This window comes from Ascaphus truei, chromosome 18 (assembly GCF_040206685.1).
Source record: "Ascaphus truei isolate aAscTru1 chromosome 18, aAscTru1.hap1, whole genome shotgun sequence".
Taxonomy (NCBI): Eukaryota; Metazoa; Chordata; class Amphibia; order Anura; family Ascaphidae; genus Ascaphus; species Ascaphus truei.
The window spans coordinates 3815502-3841486 of NC_134500.1; the positions used below are offsets into that span (position 1 = coordinate 3815502).

The 25985-nt window shown below is 43.3% G+C and overlaps 1 protein-coding gene and 1 long non-coding RNA gene across 3 annotated transcripts in view; one reads left to right on the forward strand and one right to left on the reverse strand.

Annotated features, from left to right (window-relative positions):
• Nucleotides 1-25985, forward strand: part of SV2B (synaptic vesicle glycoprotein 2B) — a 52066-nt gene that overhangs the window by 17864 nt on the left and 8217 nt on the right. For both annotated transcript variants that reach the window (XM_075575238.1, XM_075575237.1), the window contains exons 2-10: nt 4725-5497; nt 9446-9626; nt 10671-10822; nt 13617-13750; nt 14456-14545; nt 16796-16906; nt 17437-17525; nt 18015-18179; nt 25624-25757. In XM_075575238.1, the coding sequence (XP_075431353.1) occupies nt 4951-5497; nt 9446-9626; nt 10671-10822; nt 13617-13750; nt 14456-14545; nt 16796-16906; nt 17437-17525; nt 18015-18179; nt 25624-25757 (1603 nt within the window). In that variant the 5' untranslated portion in view covers nt 4725-4950. The remainder of the gene's footprint in view (nt 1-4724; nt 5498-9445; nt 9627-10670; nt 10823-13616; nt 13751-14455; nt 14546-16795; nt 16907-17436; nt 17526-18014; nt 18180-25623; nt 25758-25985) is intronic.
• The window catches only part of LOC142468744 (uncharacterized), a 142178-nt gene continuing 119782 nt past the window's right edge, over nt 3590-25985 (reverse strand). Inside the window, exon 3 of the long non-coding RNA XR_012788863.1 lies at nt 3590-4566. This is a non-coding gene — a long non-coding RNA (uncharacterized LOC142468744). The remainder of the gene's footprint in view (nt 4567-25985) is intronic.

The following is a 25985-nucleotide window of genomic DNA, read 5'->3' on the forward strand; positions in this document are numbered from 1 at the left end:
CCCCCTTTCTCTGGGGAAAAGCAGTCTCCCTCAGAACGGCAGCTCTCTGTGTCTGCCTTAAACACTTCCTTGTTCATTCAGGAGTCCAGCCTGATTAGCTGCAGCTGAAACTAGTTTCTCTAGGGGAGATTAACTCCCTGTAAGCTGGAAAGCACACTAGCTACAACACTCCAGCCTATACATAGACAGTGATTGTATCACTATATATATATATATATATATATATATATATATATATATATATATATATATATATATATATATCCCTTTTGAGAGCTCAAGCACCACACATGCGACTCTTAAACTATATCATACCACTGCCATAAACTGTGTCATGTGCTGCTCGGCAATTTCCTGTCAGTTCCTTCTGGCATTGAAGGGGTTCAAATATTCACTTTCATTCTGGAAATGTTGCTAGTAAATAATGTGACAAAAAAGGCCATTTTGACGGCTTTCTTTGCGCGGCGCACTCCTGTATTACTACCGTGGGAGCCGAATACCAAGAATGTGAATAGGAGAACGAGTGTCGTGTATTCTCAGCACAGACATTACTACCGTGCAAGAATTCAAATGTACTCCAAGAATTCCCATACGAGATAAAATGCAGAGGACGGGAGACTCAGAACCCGCTTTCTGGTCTCATGATTGCATCCAATAAGAGTTTTTATTTATGTTTTACTTCAGCATGGGTCCCAGCATGGACAATCTGTAAGCAAGTGCCTTGTCTTATGAAGCATACATCAAAGTAATGAGGTTTGTGAAAGAACCCAAAATGCAATATCCTTCTTGTTTATTTCCTCCCATCCTTGTCACAGTGTGGCTACAGAGAGTACCTGCTAAGGAAATGAAATCAGCAAATGTGAAGGTACAAAATGAGTATCAGAAATGACACATGTTCCATCCTCTCTCTTGTGTTTTTCCTTTAGTTCATAATCTATTTTTAAAATGAATAATCTTTATTAATATTGGGACCTGAATATAAAATATAGTCCCCAAATCTTAACTCTGAATAGGCTTGTTAGCAGATCCCATATCAGAGGAACAGGTTAACTCCGTTTAGTATTTCTTACTGATTTGTAGAAGTATCGATAGCCGTTTTTATTTTGTTGAGAAAGATAAAGATTGAACTGGCTCAACCTGTGTCACCAATCGGGGGCTATAGAAAAACGCTGACTCAGAATAGCAGAACGTATCATTTCCAACTTAACTCCATGTCGTCATGATATGGACATTCAGTTCTGGTTCTCCAAGAATCCACGTGGCTATCCAGAATCAGAATGCAGCGGGGTTCTGAGCATTTTTACGGAACAACGAATGGATCAAGAAGATCTCATGGTGACATAGTGTAAGAGTGGCATTTACTGGGAATCTGAAATAGAAGGGCACGTTGGATTTGTTACCTGGCTTCTGGTCACCTAAACTGGTCCATCTTATCCATGTTGTTAAACTGGGACAGGGCAAACCTGAACGGGCAGCAGCTGGGACTGGAGCCTCTGCCATATTAAAAAGGTTGATTGTGTCACTTTTTTTAGGTTTTGAAATCTCCCAGTCTAGTTACAACCTGGTCCTGCTGGACCTGCTCTGGAAATCAGAAACCAGGTGGCAACATTAACACAGTGTATAGTGCAGGCTTCTTTCACCAAGGACTCAGCCCTAACCACCCTAACCCAGCCCTAATGCTGCACACAAAGTCACATGAGTTATATAAGAGGAAACATAATAACTATAAGGGTCAAAGTAGCAAAATAATGGAGAATTTCACGGCAAACGATGCAGTCAGGATGAGAAAGGGAACGTACAGTATAGGCACTCAGCATGTTTATATGGGACTTGGGAAAGTACAAAGCACGCATAGCTCCAATTCTGGGCCATCTATTTGCACACAAGCAACCAAGCTAGTTCTATTATTTTCTTCCAGCCCGGAAAAGGTAGAACATAAAACGTAACCAGCGGCGGCGGATTTCAAGATCTGCCGCCCCTCGGCACTTACTCGCAGCATCACCACCGTGACGTCACACAGCGTCGCGTTGCCATGGCAACAAGGCGCCGTCTCACGTCACATTGGTCACGAAATGACGCCGCGATTTGGAAGGAGGGGGGCGGCAGCGGGGATTGGGGTTAAGCGTGTTAGAGGGAACGCCTCTCTTGCATATCATTAGCACTAACGTCCGTTATAGTAACGCAAAGGCTCGTTACAGCTGAAAACAGCACATAACGCTGCGTCAGCGAGTTTGGAAAAGAAGGCGTTAACTCATTAAGTCAATAACTGAGCTCTGTTGATCTGGGCCCATGAGTTCATTGTCTGAGCTATCGGAGTAATACCTGCTCTACCTCTAAAAGGTAACCGTATGTGCAAATAGGAGAGGTGCACTAGGGGAAGAGAGCATAGAGGCGGGAAGCAGGGCCCTGTCCAAGAGATTCTCCACGAGGTGGTGAATTAGGCAGGATAGCCCCTACTGCGCGCACTCAGTTACCCATAGATACAATTCTGTAGTGATCAGGCTGGCAGCACACATGCATTCTATCTGAATATAAAGTGAGTATTGTAACTTGTAGGGTGATACCAGCCTAAGTGTCCCCTCCGGAGTAAATGAGTAATATGATATGTATTACAAATATTTTTAATAGTAACTAGACAGCGGGGATGTTACACAATATGTAATGTGTGAGCTATTAACAGTGTTGCTTATAAGTGAGTGTGCACTCCGTCATGAGCAAGGTAACAGGGGATAGATAGGTCAGTATAGAATGCTACTCGGCTGAGTATGCCTGCTATGCATGTAGCAGAGTGACCGGTCAGTCTGTTTTCTGACCCATTGTGGTTTTAGTCTCAGCTCTTACACCTCAGCACATCGCTGCATTGCTAGGGCTCACTCTTTCCCAGCGGATACATAGCTTATTGCAATCTCTTTGCATTGTGTATCGCTGTTGTGATGCACTTTTTCCATTGATTACATGAACAAGGAGTGGGGAATAAACGAATTCTATTTTTTGCCGCCGTCTTTCGTTCCTATTTTGAGCTGCACAATGGAATATTCAGAAACGCACTTTGTACTTCCGTAAAGTGTCTGCGCGGAGTCTCAGCTCTGCAATATCCCGCAGCACAGATTGCAGTGAGACTACATCACTTAGGAAGATCCAGAAACCAGTGGAAACTGCGCGGTTCTCCATGCTAATTAAACCCAGGAGCAGGCGATGGAGACAGCCTGTTAATGACAGACTGAAAGACAAATCTCTTTCGTCACAGACGCCCAGAAAAGGTGCACAAAGGCAGTGTCTTTATTTTGGGGTTACATGCTACAGAACATGTCTATTTGATAAGTGTGTCTATACACAAAGCTGTATACAGACGTGTCATTCTATTTAGGCATTTATACTATATTAACTGCTGATTTATCGTAAATAAAATGAACAATGCTGCTCTAGGACCAGCTCTTTTTTGAAAGACTGATATAATGTAATTCCTGATATACCTGTACGTACCTTAATGTCCCTTATAGCACTGACCGGACCCCCACTGGTGCATTACTTGGCAGATGGAGATATCAGCAGAGAAGAGACGACAAATGTCTCAATATAACATGTCCAAGTTACATTTTATTTGATAAAGAACACAAGATGAGCACATCATAGTACAAAAGATACACAAACTATGCTCTGTACTTCACTAGATTAGATTCATGGGCATTATTACCAAATAGAGCTCAGAAACGACTTTCATATTCATTCTCAGACCTTGGGTTGTACATCTCCAAAGAATGATTTATTTTGCAGATGGGAAAATTGACAGCCGCATTAAACCACCCTACATAGACATGTGTAACGGCGGGATTGCGCTGGATCCAGCGGTGGATATCCAAATAGGCCCAGGTCTAAACTAGCAACATTTGGAGGGGGGCATATTTCCAGTTTTTATAGCGTCACATCATCACGGTGCCGCAATGGCAAATGGCGACACGTTGCCATGACAATGTGACTTCAGATGGCATTATGGCATCACATGGTGTTGAGTTGCCATGACAATGTGACTTCAGATGGCATTATGGCATCACATGGTGTTGAGTTGCCATGACAATGTGACTTCAGATGGCATTATGGCATCACATGGTGTTGAGTTGACATGACAATGTGATGTCACATGGCGTCACGTTGCCGTGACAATGTGATGTCATGTGACGCGACATCATGACGCTGAGACGGCTGAGGATGAGAAGCAGTAAAAAGGTATGTTTCTATGAGCGGTAAAATTGTAAATCCGCCCTGGCCAGGATCAGCGCTAGTCCAGAAGATTCTCTCTTTAGAAGAGAGTTGTTCACTTGGACACTTTGTTTTTAAGACCTGTCCAAGTGACCTACTGAATTAAGTTAAGGGTATTTGTCATTGTTTGATGATATATTTTAGAGTTGTGATACACATTCTTATACTTTACCTGGAATTAGAAGCAATTAAACAAATATAAGATGTGTTTCTTCATTTAAACTTGAACCTCTTCCCCCTCTCTTTTCTCCTTATCTTCTATTTATCTGGACTCCATCCCCAAGAAACATACTTATCACAAAATAAAACCTATAGGGGAAAAAACAGAAAAGGGAAGAGGTTTACCACCATACTGATAAAGCATAGCCAAACAGGAAATTCCGTATATATATTACAATTAGCCAATGGAGTCGTTATCGTGTTCCGTATCTGTTACTAATTATCAATGCTTTTTTATTTATTCATAGGAGAGGATCATCCTCAACAAGATGAATCAGGACAGTACCCCCATCTCTCACTGCTGAATCAATGAACTGGCTTTAACTGAAGCACAATATTTACATTTTCCCCAGGAACTAAGAAGTGTAACAGCTTTGAGGATACAGTAAAAATATTACTACTTCAATTATTTCATATCTGTATTTATGTTAACGACCCACAAAAACACATTTCATACAGTATATTCAGCATAACATGGATGATGGCTCCAGAGATAACTCACAACTCTATCAAGGGGCCAGGGATATAGCCAGAGAGGTAAAGAGACAGACCAGCAGCCAAGCCATGGATGACTACTCCCGATACCAAGATAACACCACATATGGAGGATACTCAACGAATGATGGTTATTACCATAGTGGGGAACATGCCAATCAGGATGAAGATGCTCAAAGCGATGCCACAGAGGGTCACGATGAAGATGATGAGATATATGAAGGGGAATATCAGGGTATCCCACACCCTGATGATATAAGGGTGCAACATAAAGACTCAGCTATAAAAGATGAATTTAAAGACCATGCTGACCTTATGGCAGAGAGGTTAGAGGACGAGGAACAGTTGGCCTACCAGTATGAGAACATTATTCAGGAATGTGGGCATGGTCGCTTCCAGTGGACACTCTTTTTTGTTTTGGGGCTTGCGTTGATGGCTGATGGGGTTGAAGTATTTGTGGTTGGATTTGTCCTTCCCAGCGCTGAGAAAGACATGTGTTTGTCAAACTCCAGCAAAGGAATGTTGGGTACGTATGGAACCTTACTGACCGGGATTGATAGAAAGGTGAATGACACAAACAAATAATAACCTTTCTCTTTATAGTGAGACAATTTCATATAAAATATTTATTGGCAGCTTAGGGAATGTAACCTTCTTTTGAATTACTATGTTAGGAATTCCAAAAGCAACATCATTTTATGTGCAAATATGATATTGGATCCCAGCGATTCGTGACCATTTTTAAACATACTGGGTGGCTAGAGTGGAGTAATAGGCTCCTATGTTCAGTGAACCTTTGTGATGAAGGGGTGATATATTTAAATGGGAAAATTCCACTTAATTAATTTCTTCCTGACTCCGGTAGTGGAATTTTAGCCAGTATATCTTCAGTTTTACCTAACTCAAGTTGTCATAACATTGTCAACGTGTCGTATAGATGTTTGTTGTCAGAGCTGTCAGATTGATAGTATCACTTAGTCATCAAATGTAGGCTTCAAACCATCTAAATGTAGCCTGATGGAAATATGGAAGCTTAATACATTTTATCTTTAATATGAAAGCCAGGATTTTTACAGGAAGTAAATGAAAACACAGCAACAAATGGCCATTATCCTGCTATAAAGATCTGTTATACTGACATTGTTTTAAATTGCTTCTTAATATGAAATCCCCAGACTCTGCTATATTACACTCATTGATGCTTGCGTGTCAGTTATCACTGTAGTAATGACACATGCTTCCTATTTTGTCCATTTGTGTCCACGTCAAAGTCAATGTTTTTGTTAAATATTGATATAATGGTAGTAGTTTCTTAAACAAAGTTTTTGGCAGCTCAGATCCAACAGAATAGATAGTATAATAAAGAAACGCAAACACTGCTAAATATCATTGCATGGCCCTGAGCGGATCCCTCCCCTAACTCCTCCCACTGCGTCTGAGAACCACTCCCTAAATCAGGGGGTCTCAACTCCATTCCTCAAGACCCCCCAACAGGTCAGGTTGTAAGGCTATCCCTGCAGGTGGTGCAGGCGAGCCTCTGATTGAGCCACCTGTGCTGAAGCTGGGATATCCTGAGGAGTGGAGCTGAGAAACCGGGCCTTGGACCATTTTGTGACGGAAGCGGATCTATTTATGAAACAGTCCTTGGTGTGTGAGTGGGGCAGCCTGGGTTTATCACCGACGCGTTCCCCCTTTGCTAGCCCTCGTGCTGCTTTTTACAACAGTTTTGCAGCAGTGAGAATTTGGTAAATGTCCCCCACGGATATAATTTGATTTAATGTCCCCGGCTGAGATTGTACTATAGATCTGCAAGAATTGAAAACGTGGCAACATACGATATTACATTGCACCTTGAGAATTGTTCAACATTTAAATCGTCGCCTGTCAGTTCTGGCCCTGCTTTGAACTTAGAAATAAAATAATGACTATATACTGTAGTACTATCACCTCCTGTGCTGAGCCAGAGAAATCTGACCCTGTCTGTTAGAATATCTAATAACCTGCAGACTTGTGATTAATGCACAGTGAATTTGTACAGGAAAAATATTGAACTATGCAGTTGAACTTAATCTAAAAGCTAAATATATTGAGAATAAAACAGAACCTTACCGTGTTATCAGAAGTTAAGGCAGAAGTTCTCAACTTCCCGAAGAAAACTAAACTAGTTACAATATAAAACAATAGTAAGTATGACTGTCACGTCAAACTTTCATCAAACTGCAGAACAAAGATTAAAATAACATAATTACAGCTTTCCCTTAAATATAGTTGCAAGTCCCTATAGCCCAGGACTGGCCAACACCAGTCCTCAATAGTATTTGACTGAGCCACTGATTGAGTCACCTGTGCTGAAGCTGGGATATCCTGAAAACCTGACATGTTGGTAGCCCCTGAGGACTGTCTGGCTACCCCTGCTATAGCCCATCCCAATATCTTCTGAACATTTCCAGGCATTATCTGCTGCTGGGGAAAGAACCTCAAGTCCATCACTTTGGGTCCCAAATGGGCCTTCTGATGTTAGATTAGCAGTGAGTGTTTCAGTGTCATATTGTGCCAATGAGCAATTTGGGCCGTGACTTTCAGGGACGTTTGATGTTTGACAGGATGTTTAACCTGTGAATTAATAATCACATAATAATACAATATAATGCAATCGTTTTCTTAAATGTGGCGTCAGGCAAACCCATTAAAAGTCAGACCTTTTTGCAGTTTCTACAGTACTACAAAGAAAAAATCTCTAGGTACCCGCTGCCAGATGGCAAAGCTGAAAGTTTTTCTGCAGTGAAGTATTCGCTGTCATAACGCATTGCTGAAATGTATGTAGCAAGCCGACAGCTTTCAGCTAACAATGTGTCACTGCTTAGACTGTTCTCCTGTGCAGGAAGAGTCTGTGGTCTCTAGAGAGTCTCTCTAATGTGCTTAGCTTTCTGACCGTCTCTGCTAGCTTGTTTGCTTAACAGGGTTACATACTAATGGAAACCGCTACAATTAGACTTGGCTCCCAAGTTAGGGAGCTTTAAGGATATAAGACTGCTCGGTATCATATATACACAGTCAGCACTTCTGGGGGTAAAACCAGCTCTCCTTCAATGTCATTCCTCGTGTAACTGTATTTTGCTTGGTTAGTTTTTCGCACCATGTGGGGATTTTGTATTGGAGCACGCCAGCCAGGACTGCTAATATAAGGCTATTTGCACAATTCTGTGCCTTGTATAACTGTGTATATTATTTTGTTTAAGAGATTTGCTTTATTTTGTGCAGCCGTTGCAGATAACCGTGGCCAGAGTACGTGTCATCAACCTCTGCTAACAATTATATATTGTTTGTAATTATGTGAGATGGAAAATGGTTTGTATGTAAGCATTGAACAAGAACGATGCAGCAATGATGGTCAATACTGTGAGGTGAAGAGAAGGGTACTGGTTCCTCCAAATATTTGTTATGTGTGGGTAGACATGGCTTCTTGCACTTGCTTCACCCTTGTTTTCAATGCTGTATGTACTGTAGCGCCGACGAGTATTCTAAAACAAATCTGGGGCAATCACCAACAAGACCCAGGTACATGCTGGGTACATGCTGGGTATATGCTGGGTACATGCTGCAACATTTCTGCAGACAGACTAATGGCCCATTGGATTAACAGCGGGGGTCCCTGGCAGTCCCATTCAAACTGAATGGGACTGCCAGGGACCCCTGCTGTGTTAATCCGATGGGCCATTAGTCTCTGCAGAAATGTCACTGAAATGTTTGCAGCATGTACCCAGCATGTACCCTGCATGTACCTGGATCTTGTTGGTGATAGCTCCAGATTTTCCAAGGCAAGTTTAAGGCATATTTTAGAATACTCGTCGGCGCACCTGTACCTTTTGTTACTCTAGTTAACCGAAGTGTAATGTGTCTTGGGTCTTCCAGTTATTATGTGTCACAGATCCTTCAGACATGAGTCAGAAGGCCAGTGGAATATAGTGGGAAGACATGCAATGAAAACTCGCTCTACATTACTCCTGTCACAAACTGAGAATTGCATAGTCACATGACTGCTTCCAGCCCAGTATCCATAACAGACATAACCTAATATTGTTATACTGTATTGTAGTTATATAATAGATCATTTAACTGTACACATGTATTGCATTTCTAGTAACTATAATAATCTGGAGTTCCACTTTTCAAAATATTACTGTAAAGAAATGGTGCTGTTCCAGGGCTCTAGTTCTGGTAGATAAGGGAGCAAAGTTTTTTGGATCCCATTTTCAAGTGGTGTATGCCAAGTTTCTACTGCAAGACACTAAGAGAAGCTCTTTATCACCAAATATGGGGTTTAATGCATGAAGTAGTAATACTCAGTGCCCTATTATAGTTACAATGTGATAACTGACCTGTTCTAAGAAGTTTATGACCAAAGAGGTATACCTCATTGTGTGAAGGTGCAGCACGGTATGTAATGTCCCTTCCTCTCGTCTCCTCCTGGCAGGGTTGATAGTGTACCTTGGGATGATGCTCGGAGCGTTCATGTGGGGAGGACTGGCAGATAAGCTGGGAAGGAGGAAGTGCCTCATCATCTCCCTCTCCATCAGCGCAGCCTTCTCCTTCGTCTCCTCCTTCGTGCAGGGATATGGGTTCTTCCTTTTTTGCCGCCTTATTTCTGGGGTTGGGTGAGTATTCCGTCTCCCGGTTCGCAGCACATATTTTTTGCAACATTAGCTCACAATGATCTGATTTTGCTTTAAAACAATGAATGTGGAGTTGCTGATGTTACAGAAAAGCAGGGCAGTAATAATAATAATTGTTTGTTCTTGTATAGCGCTGCTAGTTTTACGTAGCGCTTTACAAAGACATTTTGCAGACACAGTCCCTGCCCCGTGGAGCTTACAATCTATGTTTTTGATGCCTAAGGCACAGGGAGATAAAGTGACTTGCCCAAGGTCACAAGGAACTCAGTGCCAGTCAGTGTTTTTACTCACTGAGCCGCTCCTTCAGCCCTTCATAGCTGCGAGCGATAGATACTGGGGTATCCTACATAATGAACAGGCCAAGAAGAAGTTAAGGGTCTGAGACTTTTTAGGAGGTGGGAAGACTAAGGGCCTTATTCTATATTCGGAAGAAAAGATCCATGGTAGCCAATAGGCATTTTCGACCCCTGAATAGCTGCCTGGGATGATACAGAATTACCCCGAGTGTACAGAGGGATCTTTATCTGCCTCAATGTGCATATGTTGGTTTCCTCTTGCTTATACAGGTCAGACTTTCCTTAGAGTTGTCATGTTGGATTCTTGTCAGTTCTGCTCCTTTTCGGTAAGATGTAACTGGTCGATTTTGGGATAGTGACTCACTACTTCCTTGGCGCTGCTAAGCAGAGTGCAAAGCATGAACAGAAGGGATTTTGGTGATGGGATGCTTAGATAATTTCCCTGATGTGTAGATAGAATTGGAAGTAAAGACGTCAGTTGAATGGAATGAATTGTTTCATACAAGGAAGGTGCATGTTTGGTATGATATATATATACTGTATATACATATTGTTTCATTTATATTAGATTTCTGCTTTTTAACAGGAGCTTGAAGCTTCCTCATTGTCTACTTTGTCCATTTCTAACTCACGCAGCGCCTCTCTAGACTGCGCTCTGTTGTAACATCGTGTGAATAACGAGATACTTCCTGCATCATCGCCTTTTTGCTTTGCTTTTTCTCCCTTGCAGTATTGGGGGTTCCCTCCCCATCGTGTTTGCCTATTTCTCCGAATTCTTAGCTCGTGAGAAGAGAGGGGAGCATCTGAGCTGGCTTTGCATGTTTTGGATGATTGGGGCGATCTATGCATCAGCAATGGCCTGGAGCATCATTCCCCACTATGGTGAGACCCCCAAACTCATTCTTTTACTGAACCGGTTTCATGCCGGAGAAATGCAACAAGGGGCAACACATTTTTAAAATAACCCACTAAGTTACTTCAGAACTCCAAAACGGCAGACACCTATTACTAACTAGATTTACGTAGCGCTTTACAGAGATATTTTGCAGACACAGTCCCTGCCCCGTAGAGCTTACAATCTATGTTTTTGGTGCCTGAAGCACAGGGAGATAAAGTGACTTGCCCAAGGTCACAAGGAGCTGACACCAGGAATTGAACTAGGCTCCCCTGCTTCAAACTCTCAGTGCTAGTCAGTGTCTTTACTCACTGAGCCGCTCCTTCTCCCACTCCCTCTCCCACTCCCTCTCCCACTCCCTCTCCCACTCCCTCTCCCACTCCCTCTCCCACTCCTTCTCCCACTCCCTCTCCCTCTCCCCCTCCCTCTCCATGATATAATATTCATGTATCTTTTGAATATAAGATTACAGAAATGGCACGTTATTTGACACTTCAGCGTGCGTTTCTTGCCGCGCTTCTCAGCCTGTCTCTCACATTTAGAAAACTATTCCGGACTTGTAGAAGATCAGATGTTTGATTGCACCACAGGAAAGGCTCCGTCTAACTGCTGTCCTACATTTACTATTGAAATTAAACAAATCTTTGTGTTCTCATTGTTGATGATATACATTCGTGTTTACTGGGAATAAGATGTGGAGACGTATTGTGTCCTTGTTGGAAATCATCGTCATGTTCTGGACTCTTTTCTGTTACAGATAACACATGTTCATATGTTTTCTCTCTTTTAGGGGCCAATGCTAGTAGCTTCTTAAAAAAATCGCCATTTTTGTGAGCGTTGCTATCACGGTATCAGAAAGCCTTGATTACCTGTGATAGCAAAATTCCCAAAATGGGCGAGTAGCTGGCGGCGTGATGATCCCCTCTCTCAAAAGGCCTTACCCGGCGATATCTTTCAGCTGCAGAGAGAGCTGCTCAGAGAGAGCCGCCTCCCCCCGCGCAAATCTCACCGAAATGAATGTATTTTAATAAAAAAATGTAATACTAGTGTAGATGAGCAGGGGGTTTCCGGAGCAGAACCGCGTTGATTTGAGGTCCGGGGACCTCCTGCTTCCCGAGATACAGGCCCCTTTATGGGGTGCCAGTATCCCTCTGCATTTTATTCCCAGGGTCACGTGACACGGGGCATTAAAATGCATTGGAGATACCGGCACCCCATAAAGGGGCCTGTATCTCGGGAAGCAGGGGGTCCCCGGACCTCAAATCAATGCGGTTCTGCTCCGGAGACCCCCTGCTCATACAATAGTATAACATTTTATATTAAAACAGCTGCTACCCACAATAAACATTAAAAACACAACAACACTAATACCCACCTCCTCTATCCCACATGATTGACACCAAGGGGTCAGGGGGTCCCCACGGGTGTCTTTATTTATGCTGCCTGGCTAATGTTTTATTTTATAATGGGCAAATTAGCTATTATCCATATCTGGATAATAGTTATTTTGCCCATTACTGTAATGTATGTGTTGGGGGGGTGGGGGGGTGTATTTATTTAAAGTATTGGGGAAAAAATGTGGTTCCGTAGGCCATCGGGGATCTGCGGGGACCACCTGAGGGCCCACAGACGCCGACAGACGCCCGTGGCCTCTGGTATCAATCATGTGGGGGTAGAGGAGGTGGGTATTAGTGTTTATTGTGGGTAGCGGGGGTGGGTGAAGGGTGTATTTGGCCCTTGGTGGGTAGCAGGAGGGATTAACCCCTTCATTGCCTAATGAAGTTGACTGTTAAAGCATTTTTATTGCATGGGATTCATGGAGGGGGTCTCGGGTGCTGATATCAATGGATATCAGTTCCGGAGAAGTCCCGTCTCGCCAACTCTCAGCAACTTCTCACCAGCCTCACGCCAACTTTTCCTGGTGTGAGGATTTTGGGAGAAACTCGCCATTCTAGAGCCGTGATAGGCCTCAATAAGCTAATTGAGGATACTAGAATTGCACGAGTTTCAGAACCTGCCGATAAGTGGCTTATCGCCGCTCCCCCGGCGATCTTTTTCTTGAAGGCTCAACATTTTGGCGATTCATTCTTTTATCGCCCACTTATCGAGCCTTACTGAATTCCAGTGGGCATTATGGACGATAAGTGCTCGATAAGTTGCTTATGAACTCTTATAGCATAGGCCCCATAGTCTTTATTGGTGAACTCATTCCATTCATGACCCCTTTTACATTTGCCTTAGGCTTTTTCTTTAGTGAACAGATCCTAGAAGCAGACGGTGACCCCGGATATTACAATGTAGCAGGGGCCAAATCCGGGGGAAAAATCCCACTGGTCCTACACATTTCACTGTGGCTAAAATCTCGAGTATGGTGAATAAAGCTGGTGGGAATGTAGCGTTCACTCCCTCTCACACCTCCAGTCGTGTACGGTACCGATGGCTGTACTGGTGTGCGTCAAATCCTGCATCATGAACAATGAACAGTGGTATCTGTCCAGTTTGTTTGTGACATTAAATACAAAATATTACTTGTGGTGCACGTGACATTAATAACCCTTTAGATGCAGGGGACTATAGTTCAAAGACAATTTGGTCCTACAGTGATTGTATGAGATGTTCAGCAAACATTGTAAGGGCCTCCAGCAATGCAACCCTCCTGACATCCGCTGAACATCACGCAGTTAAAAGGAAAAGCAATGACTATGGTAAGAGGTATCTGCGTGTTGTGTAGTAATAGGATCCTGCATACTGTATGTAAGTAATCCAATCTATTCTTTGCAGGATGGGGTTTCAGTATGGGGACACATTACCATTTCCACAGCTGGAGGGTATATGTCGTGATATGTGTCCTGCCCTGCGTTTCCTCCATCGTTGCACTGAAGTTTATGCCGGAGAGTCCCCGCTTCTTACTTGAGGTAACGTAACCATAATGGCAAAGTAATGCATGAACATTCAGCAGCTGGGAAACAAACAAGGCCAGTTACTGATATTGCAAACATGGGCCCACTGCTCCGAAATAGAGGAAAGGAGGATTCACGGATTGCTTCTTCACAGCAGTAATAGCTTATTCTGAACCATCAAGTGTTATTAAACAAATATCACATTCAATTATTCATTTTAAGACTACACTTAATTAAATACATTTTGTCAACTGTTGCGTGTATATCAGCTAGCACTGAAGCAGCAACGCCTGTGTGTTTAGAAAAGAACATGGCGCATAGAATGAGGTTGCTGTATATCCCGACACACAGCGCTTTCTGAAAGTTAATAAACTCTTCAGAGCATGGCTATGCCTAAAAAGTTGATTCAGTGCTAATGCTGCCCTGATGTTCCTCATCCGACAGTAATGTAGGCGGGTGAGCTGTATTCCTTCTTTCGCAGTCCATGCAGGGGTTGGGTTTAGGATGCATTGGGTGTGGGCTGTGAGGCCAGCTTGTGCGTGGCTATATAACTGCGTTCCCGGTCTTCATTCTAGAAGAGATTACTGCATGTTGTGTTATATTGTAGCATGTTAAATATAAAATGGGTCAGGGGTTATAAAGAAGGATTGAATATTCTTTTGAGGCATTTGTCACTAAATATATAATTAAAGTAGTGTTTGATGTGTGCTCCTTGTACAGATAGGCAGACACGATGAAGCCTGGATGATTCTGAAGAAGATTCATGACACCAACATGAGAGCAAAGGGAGAACCAGAGAAAGTCTTTACAGTAAGGCTTATTTTATTTTAATACCTATATCATGCTCTGCCCATGTACCACATCTCTGCACTGAAAACTACATTTAATAATAAAGACTTTATTTCACATATCACTTTTCTCGCAGGGGGACTCACGGTGCTTCACAATTACAGTATAGCGCGCGGTAAGCAGCATGTAGGAATGTTACAGGCACAGTCCCTGCCCCGCAGAGCTTACACTCTATGTTTCTTGTGCCAGAGGCACAGGGAGAGAAAGTGACTTGTTCAAGGTCACAAGGAGCCGACCCCAGGATTTCAGGGTCAGCGTGTTTACTCACTGAGCCGCTGCTTAAGGTGGAATAGCATAAGAAACAGCGCCATGCTTCTAGATTGTAAGCTCTTTGGGGCAGTGACCCTCTTCCTATTGTCTCAGTTTGTCTTAAAGAGGCAATCCAAACCAGTGGATTTTTTTGCTAATTTTTGTATTTTTTATGTAGCATTGAAGCGGGGGGTCCCCGGCCTCCAGAGCTGATCCCCATCAATGTCACAATTTCCAGGGTTCACAATATGGCCGCTGTTGAAAGTTTTTGCGTCCTGCTGGCCATAAGGAAGCTGTGACATCATCGGTGCGGCTTCCTAATGGCCCATGTGACACAGGAGCTTTAAACTTTAACGCCCAGCTAACTAAGCCGGAGCAGCTACCGGCACCTACTTCAGAGATAGCTATCTCCGGAAACAGGGGGTTCCCGGACCTGAAATGAATGGGGTTCAGCTCGGCAGACCGGGAGACCGGGAGACCGGCAGACCGGGAGACCGGCTGCTTCAATGCTATATTAAAAAATTAGGGAAAATATTCTCGTCTTGGATTACTCCTGTAACACATCCAGTATGTAGTCCTGTGATACAATGTTATTGTCCTCCCTTCCATATTGTACTGCGCTGCGCTATATGTTGGCACCATACAAATAAAATATAATACTAATTCTAATACTAATGCGTCATATACAGTAGCTAGAGCAGTGTTTCTCAACTGGGGTTCCGCAGCCCTGCCCTGGGGTTCCGTGAGAGGATGAGAAGGTTCTGCGGCCCTGCCCTGAGGTTCCGTGAGGATGAGAAGGTTCCGCAACCCTGCCCTGGGGTTCTGTGAGAGGATGAGAAGGTTCCGTGTCCCTGCCCTGGGGTTCCGTGAGAGGATGAGAAGGTTCCGCAGCCCTGCCCTGGGGTTCCGTGAGAGGATGAGAAGGTTCTGCGGCCCTGCCCTAGGGTTCTGTGAGAGGATGAGAAGGTTCCGCGGCCCTGCCCTGGGGTTCCGTGAGAGGATGAGAAGGTTCCGTGTCCCTGCCCTAGGGTTCTGTGAGAGGATGAGAAGGTTCCGGGGCCCTGCCCTAGGGTTCTGTGAGAGGATGAGAAGGTTCCGGGGCCCTGCCCTGGGGTTCCGTGAGAGGATGAGAAGGTTCCGTGTCCCTGCCCTGGGGTTCTGTGAGAGGATGAGAAGGTTCCGTGTCACTGCCCTGGGGTTCTGTGAGAGGGTGAGTAGGTCCCGCGGCACTGCCCTGGGGTTCTGTGAGAGGATGAGAAGGTTCCGCGGCCCTGCCCTGGGGTTCTGTGAGAGGATGAGAAGGTTCTGTGGTCCTGCCCTGGGGTTCCGTGAGAGGATGAGAAGGTTCTGCGGCCCTGCCCTGGGGTTCCGTGAGAGGATGAGAAGGTTCTGCGGCCCTGCCCTGGGGTTCTGTGAGAGGATGAGAAGGTTCTGCAGCCCTGCTCTGGGGTTCTGTGAGAGGATGAGAAGGTTCTGCGGCCCTGCCCTGGGGTTCTGTGAGAGGATGAGAAGGTTCCGCGGCCCTACCCTGGGATTCCGTGAGGATGAGAAGGTTCTGCGGCCCTGCCCTGGGGTTCCGTGAGGATGAGAAGGTTCCGGGCCCTGCCCTGGGATGCCGTGAGGATGAGAAGGTTTCGGGGCCCTGCCCTGGGGGTTCTGTGAGAATATGAGAAGGTTCCCCGGCCCCGCCCTTAGGTTCTGTGGGAGGATTAGAAGGTTCTGCGGAACCCTGCAGTGGGGTTCCTGCCCTCTGCCCCCCTGGGACTGTGCATGTGTCTCCTGTGCCTGTCCTGTTGTGGGGGTGCCTCAGCACCTGCGCACTGTGATTAGCGTTGGCCACAAGGTTTGCAAAGCCCTGACCTAGCGGTACAGCGAGAGGCTGAGTTCGGTGGGAGAGCAGTGTGACATGTGCAGCCAGTGTCGCTAATTCCCGGCTCCTTTTCTTTGTCTTTTTCTCCCCAGGTTTCCCACATTAAGACTCCAAAACAACTTGATGAGTTTATTGAAATTCAGAGTTCAACGGGAACATGGTTCCAGCGCTGGTTGGTGAGGGTCATGACTATCGTTAAACAGGTACAGGATAACACACCTGCGTCATATCTCTGTGTGACTGGTAATTGTATGAAGACTCAACAGGTGAATGTGGGGAATAGGGGTGTCACTTAGGAGCTGAATACAGGATCACATGGGTCACTTACAATGGGTCATTGAATAGTGAGTTGTCACATTTTGTATTCTGTTTATAATACGTTTTCAATCTTTAATTCATATACCAACGTAAAAAGCTTTGTAACAATGGTCAATTCTAAAGATAAAGTAGGGAGCAATATTATGCAACAAACATACTATCTACAATCCAGAAAAATAACATCCCATATATCTTCTTGGATACTTTTCCTTTTAAATTAGCATTTTTTTTTAAATCTTGGATAATAATTTCCCTATTACAGATTTATGATACCTCCACATCATCATTACATAATAACCTCCTTGATGCAGTAATTCCATATGCTCAATGCTTGCTCACCTGTATTGCATAGGTAACCCCATATACTGCGCACATACTTGCCATGATATGAATAATAATGCGCATTTTATTCCAGGTGTGGGAGAACATGCTGTTTTGCTTTTCTGGACAGTATAGGAAGAACACTATATATTTGGCTGTGGTTTGGTTTACAATGTCATTAAGGTAACATTTTAATTTTTATTGTAACTGAGTTACAGTAGCACTTGCTCATATCATCACCCTACTAAAGCTGCTATTTACCAATAGCCAATATTCTTAGATGCCCAATGTCCCAGGAGTTGGGTTAATGCTGGCATTAGTATTTTATTCATGTGTGTCTGTTTGGGTTATATATACCTGTGTCCTCCCCTAATCCGTAGAACCCCTTAGAAGCCATCTTTGTTTTGTTTAAATATGTAAGTGTTAGTATATTTAATTCGATCAGATGTGATCGCTATTTGGGTTGGTTTTATTTTTTTTATTTTATAATCTTCTGTAAAGAGAAAATGCGAGAAAATATGGAAGAAGTCGGTTCTCAGAGATCTGACAACTAGTAAAAATATTGTATGACTTTCCATGTATATGATGTAAACATATGCTTTCTTTACAGGATGTCTTGTTTCAATGTATAAGTCAATCTCCAATAAAGGACCGTTTCTATATTCCCTGCAGTTACTACGGTCTCACCGTCTGGTTCCCTGACACAATCCGTTACCTTCAAGATGAGGAGTATGCAAACAGAGTTAAAATATTTCATGAAGAACGTGTGAACAATTTCATGTTCAACTTTACACTGGAGAACCAAATACACAAAGATGGAGAATACTTAAATGATAGGTAAGCGGCAGTGTAATGTATTTCCTTCTTCCAGAAAATAAATGCGGAGGGTAAGAATAATAATATTGTTAGTGAAAAGGTATTGGTGACATGTAACATCAATGCTTAACCCCTCCTCTGGCAGAAAGGCACCTAACATAATGCTTTAGTTACTTGATATTCATGTAACTGAGATCTATCTGTCTATCTATCATCCCATGTCCACCCACGGCTGGATGAAGCCTCCCCAATGATCTTCCAGGTACTGCGGTTGCAAGCCTTCACGTCGCTCCAACACATTTTCTGATTTCATCCTCCCATCTTACTTTGGTCGCCGCGTTGGTCTTTTAATCTCTCTGGATGTAGAGACTGACGCTCAATATAAGTGTTTAGACTCATAGTAAAACTGTAGGAATAAAGGTAGATGGGAACTTGTCATAAATCCATAACATCATGTATGTGATAAGGAATTAAGGGGGGGGCAAAAATAAAGGACCTAGCGGTCAGTCAGCCAGACTGCCGCAGATGTGGTACCACCGCACACCCCACTTAACAAACACACTTCCCCATATAGGGTCCAAGGTAAGAATATAAGGGCTATTGCCCATTACCTGCCCACGGGGGTACATTGAAGTCCAGAAATCATCTGTAGGGTAGTTCCACTGCGTGCAATCCTGGTAGGTATATAACAAAAACAGAGAGAGCAAAGGAGCACTGCTGGTAAGAGAATCCACAGGAAAGAATCCTATAGGGAAAATGAAGGGCACAACTCCAGGACTAAAACTGAGGGTCATTTATTCCATAAGTACACAGGGACAGGAACACAACCCACGCACCAACGCGTTTCGTCCAGTGCAGGCTTCTCTGCTGGGTGAGGCTGTGGGTTCCTCACGGTTGCCAGGCAAAATCTTCTGGTCAATCAGCCTGGATCCCTGCAGGACGGGAGCTCTGTGATCTGTGATCCTCTCATAGACTCCATAGCCATTCCCTAGCTGCTACACTGTTTTTATATGTAGTGCAGTGAAGCCCCGTTATGGGGCTGTTTTAACATAGTGTTTGTCCAGCAGTTCACTAGCGCAGCCATATATATAAAAACAGTGTAGCAGCTAGGGAATGGCTTCACTGATACAGTGTTGCGAACTGGATTCATGGGCATATAGTGCTCAATCCCTGCTGCTGTTTGTGGCAAGGCATTTATTGTGCTAGTGTTTGCAAGTGCTGAGCCTCTGGGCTCACCTTGGCTGCTTGCACCCTGTTTAGCCTCTAGGATTCCAGTAGCAATTATTGACTGGAATATCTACATTTATGAGAGCTATATCTCGGTGCATGTGTTTATACCATTTAATTCATTTTTAATGTTTATTATACCACTCTTCTCGGTAATATATGTTTTAAGTATTTAGTATTAAAAGTTACATTTTACACCAATAGTAGTGTGCATATAAGTGAATTTTCTTCCGGGATACAAACATTTTGTATCCCTTATTTTCCTATTTTCCTATATATTATATTAGTTGTGTGTATGTATGTGTGTGTATATATATATATATATATATATATATATATATATATATATATACATACACACATACATACACACAACTAATATAATATATATAATATGATAATGGTTGAAAGGCAGGGTTGCAGACCTGTCTGAGACATGTGAATGTGCTCACAAGTGATATTCTTTTTTTTTATATATATATATATATATATATATATATATATATATATATATATATATATATATATATATATATATATATATATATATATATGCAAATACAACTGTATGCTCATCTGCATGTCTTAGGCAGGTCTGCAACCCCGCCTTTCCCCATCATCACCCAGCATACAGCACTTCCACTGCAGCAAGGGATTCTGGGAAATGACATGCAAATGAGCACACAGTGTCACTTTTTGCCTCAAAAACCATTTTTAACATGGTTCCCTATAGGCTTAAGCTTGCTGCATGGTCACAGCTTTGAGCACAGCCAGGGTTAAGGTGCATACCCAGAAAACCACCCACAGACAGCTGTTTTGACCTTGATGGGTCTCATCAGTGTGGGGTTGATTTTAACTGGGTATGCATGAGAGGCTATGGGATAGGCTATACCATAATACTGAGTTAAGTTATGGTGAGTAAAAAAAGTGACAAAAACCCTCCACAGGAAAGCAAATATGCAAATACAACTGTATGCTCATCTGCATGTCTATTTGCATGTCTTAGACAGGTCTGCAACCCTGTCTTTCCCCATTGTCACCCAGCATACAGCGCTTCCACTGCAGCAAGGGATTCTGGGAAATGACATGCAAATGAGCACTCAGTGCCACCTTTTGTCTCAAGCTTGTATTACACAAGCCAATCCAATATATATATATATATATATATTCGTATTATGTGTTATATTATGATTGTCATGTGTATCCCTGCTGTGAAGCGCTATGTACATAGATGGTGCTACATACTGTATATAAAGACATACATACATATATAAGGAGTTAACTCTATATACATTATATTTTCTTGGCTTGGGTTGTCCTCTAAGTGCTGAAGGGAATAAACAATTTGAATACATAGTTATTTAACCCTTTTGTTTTTTTAGGTGTTTTTTTAATGCAAAAGAATGAATTTATTTCCCCTTTAGCAATTGTGAGATTACAATCTTCTTTATTTCTTAAACAACACTGCCACCTGGTGGAAAGACTGGGAAGAAACACGTTTGAAAAAAATATTGGAGGAAAAATAATAAGAATAATATTAAGGGCCACAGTTTGGTTGAATTCAATGATAGTCTGTAATATGTCTTCACAGAATAAAAATAATTAAGAGAGGTACGTCAGGTCTTGGTGAATTTAGTTCATCATACTTTTTCACAAATTTAAATAAGCAGATTTTCATTGTAAATACGAATAGAATTTTAATTGTAATAATACTACTAATAATAATAATACATCCTCTCGAAGTACCACTGGAGTGGCAATAACAGAGCCTCCATTCTCCCCGTAGTTATTACCATGGGTTCGAGGGATCAGTGGGAGAGGACTAGGCCAAATCTAATGGAGACCTGTCAAAAAGGACCATTCCCACTATATAAAAATGTGGCTTAGTTGGTAGCTCAGTTGAAAACCACACAACACGTGGCACTATGACCCCGATAATATCAACACGTGGCACTATGACCCCGATAATATCAACACGTGGCACTATGACCCCGATAATATCAACACGTGGCACTATGACCCCGATAATATCAACACGTGGCACTATGACCCCGATAATCTGAAGGCGAAGAAGACTTCCTGTGAGTTTCTTACTCATTCGGTTAGAGCAGGGGGGGGCAACTCCAGTCCTCAAGGGCCACCAACAGGTCAGGTTTTCAGTAGATCCCTGCTTCAGCACAGGTAGCTCTATCAGTGGCTCAGACTTTGACTGATCCACCACTGAGCCAGAGGGAGCCTTCTCATTGACTTATTCTGCTATTAGAAAAGTAGCCACGTAAATAGAACAATTGATTGCACAATCGTGTCAGACACACGAACATATCTGCACATTCCTCTACAGAGGAAGAATTATGGGAGTCATTCACTAAAGTAGCTGTTAGCGCATCAATTTAGTAATGTAAAGCAATCGCCGATGTCACAGCTGCCATGGTGTATGACCCTGTCCAGGGCTGCAGACAGATTTCCCGGGGCCCAGGTCTAGAGTTATGCCCCCCCATCTCATGTCGGTGGCCTTGTAACCCCTCCCCTTTCACGCCTATATTTTTCTCCCCCTATCTACCTCACTCACTGTCCTGCCCCCCCCCGCTTTCACTCAATTACCCCCTCTCACTCAATCTTGCTCCCTCATCCACCCCCCCCCTCGTCACACACCTTTCCTCCTCCTCCCCTGGCCACACACACTTCCCACTCTCACACGCAATAATTACGCCCCCACAATACCCCCTCCCAATACAGGCACTATTCTTCTTGTAGTAGGAACTTGTAGTTAGGAGTGCCGGTATCCCATCGTATCCCATCGTATCCCATCGTATCCCACCGTATCCCACCGTATCCCACCGTATCCCATCGTATCCCATCGTATCCCACCGTATCCCACCGTATCCCCCCGTATCCCACCGTATCCCATCGTATAACATCGTATCCCATCGTATCCCCCCGTATCCCACCGTATCCCCCCGTATCCCATCGTATCCCACCGTATCCCACCGTATCCCACCGTATCCCATCGTATCCCATCGTATCCCACCGTATCCCACCGTATCCCATCGTATCCCACCGTATCCCACCGTATCCCACCGTATCCCACCGTATCCCATCGTATCCCACCGTATCCCACAGTATCCCACCGTATCCCATCGTATCCCACCGTATCCCACCGTATCCCACCGTATCCCACCGTATCCCATCGTATCCCACCGTATCCCACCGTATCCCACCGTATCCCACCGTATCCCACCGTATCCCATCGTATCCCACCGTATCCCACCGTATCCCATCGTATCCCATCGTATCCCATCGTATCCCACCGTATCCCATCGTATCCCATCGTATCCCACCGTATCCCATCGTATCCCCCCGTATCCCACCGTATCCCATCGTATCCCATCGTATCCCATCGTATCCCACCGTATCCCATCGTATCCCACCGTATCCCCCCGTATCCCCCCGTATCCCATCGTATCCCATCGTATCCCACCGTATCCCACCGTATCCCACCGTATCCCAGCGTATCCCACCGTATCCCCCCGTATCCCAGCGTATCCCATCGTATCCCATCGTATCCCACCGTATCCCCCCGTATCCCAGCGTATCCCATCGTATCCCATCGTATCCCACCGTATCCCATCGTATCCCATCGTATCCCATCGTATCCCATCGTATCCCACCGTATCCCCCCGTATCCCACCGTATCCCCCCGTATCCCATCGTATCCCATCGTATCCCATCGTATCCCACCGTATCCCCCCGTATCCCAGCGTATCCCATCGTATCCCACCGTATCCCCCCGTATCCCCCCGTATCCCATCGTATCCCATCGTATCCCATCGTATCCCATCGTATCCCACCGTATCCCCCCGTATCCCACCGTATCCCCCCGTATCCCATCGTATCCCATTGTATCCCATCGTATCCCACCGTATCCCATCGTATCCCATCGTATCCCACCGTATCCCATCGTATCCCATCGTATCCCATCGTTCTTTCTATTCTTCTTGTAGTAGGAACACAATGGTTTCATTAAATTAAACATTTCAGCTGCTAGAGAACATTTGTCAGTCTCCAGAGAAGGAGAACAAGGGAGATGTGAAATATGTTTCTTCTTGATTAAATTAGGCAGAGATGAAGCACCCAATTAGCACGCATCATTTTTCACATATGTCCAATTCAGATTAGTTTCAGTTTCTGGTTTATTTTAAACATGCTAGGCCTTTCTTATTTCTTTCATTTTGTTTAATTAATTCCCTCCTTTGCTGCCAAAGCTTCTTGCAGTGACTATGAGGTTACAGTTCCTAATTCGGGGAAAATAAGAATAAACTATTTTCATGTGAATTAGGCCTAAATTCACTAAAGTTCAATAAATAAACAAAATTGGCATTATTAGTGATTAACACTATTGAGTGTTAGAGGAGCCACGTCCACCAGGTGCCACGGCGTCTCCGACACCCGCGGTCACGTGACAGCTCCATTACTGATGACGAACGGAAGGGGAGGAGTCTACCAAGAAAAACAAGCAGGGTTATACCCCCTGGAGTGCCAGACCCATGATGCAGCTTCGCCCAGAGGACGGACACCCAAAGGTCATTCACTAAAGTCCTGTCGCGCGTGGAAAAGCGCTGATAAGAGCCTTGTTACCAATATTTGCAATATTTTGTACGGGGAATATGCCACTGAGAATGCAAATGAATAATTTACACCAATTATTTACGTGCTATTCTCTAAACTCTGATACCTGGAGATAAGGAAAATGGGCAGTTTTGATCACATACCCCAGGCTGACGCTGGGCCTATATTAAATATGTATATTAATGGCCACTGTATAGTTAGGCATAACAAGACTACAATAGGTGATACAAATACATAAAATTAAGATTGTATAACATAACTATGTATGAACCCCTAAGAAGCCCAAGTGGCCAGTAGGTCATGTTACACCACGAGTAGCTAGCCACGTGGACTACTAAAGGCTTAATATTTGCACATATGGATTTTATGCATTACATAGTTACATAGTAGATGGTTGAAAAAAGACATATGCCAAATTTAGATGACGCATACTTTATCCTGGACCTGTACTTACAGTGCTGTATATTGATCCAGAGGAAGGAGAACATAAAACCCCAGTGACAAATAATCCAATGATCTCAAAGGAGAAAAATAAATTCCTTCCTGACTCCAAATAATCAGATTATTCCCTGGATCAACATCCTTCCCATGTATACTTATTTGGTATATCCCTGTATACCTTTCATTTCTAAAAAGATGTCCAACCTTTTTTTGAACATATATATTGTATCTGCCATCACAGTCTCCATGGGTAATGAATTCCACATTGTAACTGCCCTTACTGTAAAGAACCCTTTCCTTTGTTGCTGGTGAAATCTTCTTTCCTCCAACCTTAAGGGATGACCCCGTGTCCTTGGTACTGCCCTGGGGATTAATAGGGCTTTTGAAAGCTCCTTGTACTGTCCCCGAATATATTTGTATATAGTTATCATATCCCCTCTTAGACGCCTCTTTTCTAATGTAAACAAATCGAATTTCACTAGCCTCTCCTCATAAGTTAGAATGTCCATCCCCTTTATTGTATGTATGTATATATCTATGTATGTATGTCTTTATATAGCGCCATTAATGTACATAGTGCTTCACAGCAGTAACACACGTGACAATCATATAAATAACAAATAATATAAAATAACACATAAAGGGGAGAAGAGCTTCAGACATAAATGTATTTATTAATTTGGTGGCTCTTCTCTGCACTTTTTCTTGTTCCTTAATGTCTTTTTTCTGATGTTTGCTGCACCCTTTGCAATGCATTGGTGGCCTCAGGCATCCAAGACGTGGAATATATTTCTGCCGTGGGGTATTATAAGAAATCCTATCACACAATCCTATGGTACAAACGAGTAATATCTCCCAACCGGCAACAGTTGCATCGCTAGTGCTGATTAAAGCTGAATGTATCGACTTTTCACTTCTTTGTGTCATTAGTAATGTTATTTTCTTGCAGCGTTAACAATTTTTCATGCATGGAAATACAGTGACGTATTTCTGAATAAATAATTCTTATCACATATGATGCTAAATCCAGATAATATTTCTGCAACCTTATTTTTTAGGAACTCCACATTTTAACGCAGCTATCTCTGCCCTATATTATTTCCATGACCACGGGCAGCTGTTTGTGATCTCACAGTGTTGTGTTTATCGGACTGACATTTTTCCTTTACAGATTCTACAAGATGAAACTTAAATATGTCACATTTGAGGACTCTGTCTTTGAAGACTGTTACTTTGAAGATGTGACGTCCAGTGGAACCTTCTTTAAAAACTGCACCATAAAGTCCACGGTTTTCTACAACACAGGTGATGGATAAGTAACATTTCCAAACTTAGAAACCCCTGTAATTGGAATCACCTTTGTGATTAGAAACCTATTTTGTCAAATGACATCAATGCAGCAGTAAAGAGTAAATTGGCATTTTCTTTACCGCTTTATTTCATAATCCAAGCTATGGTGTGTAGTTTTCATATTACAGCTAAATCTAAATAAAACGAATACCATACACAATAAATATGTTAATTTTCTCACTC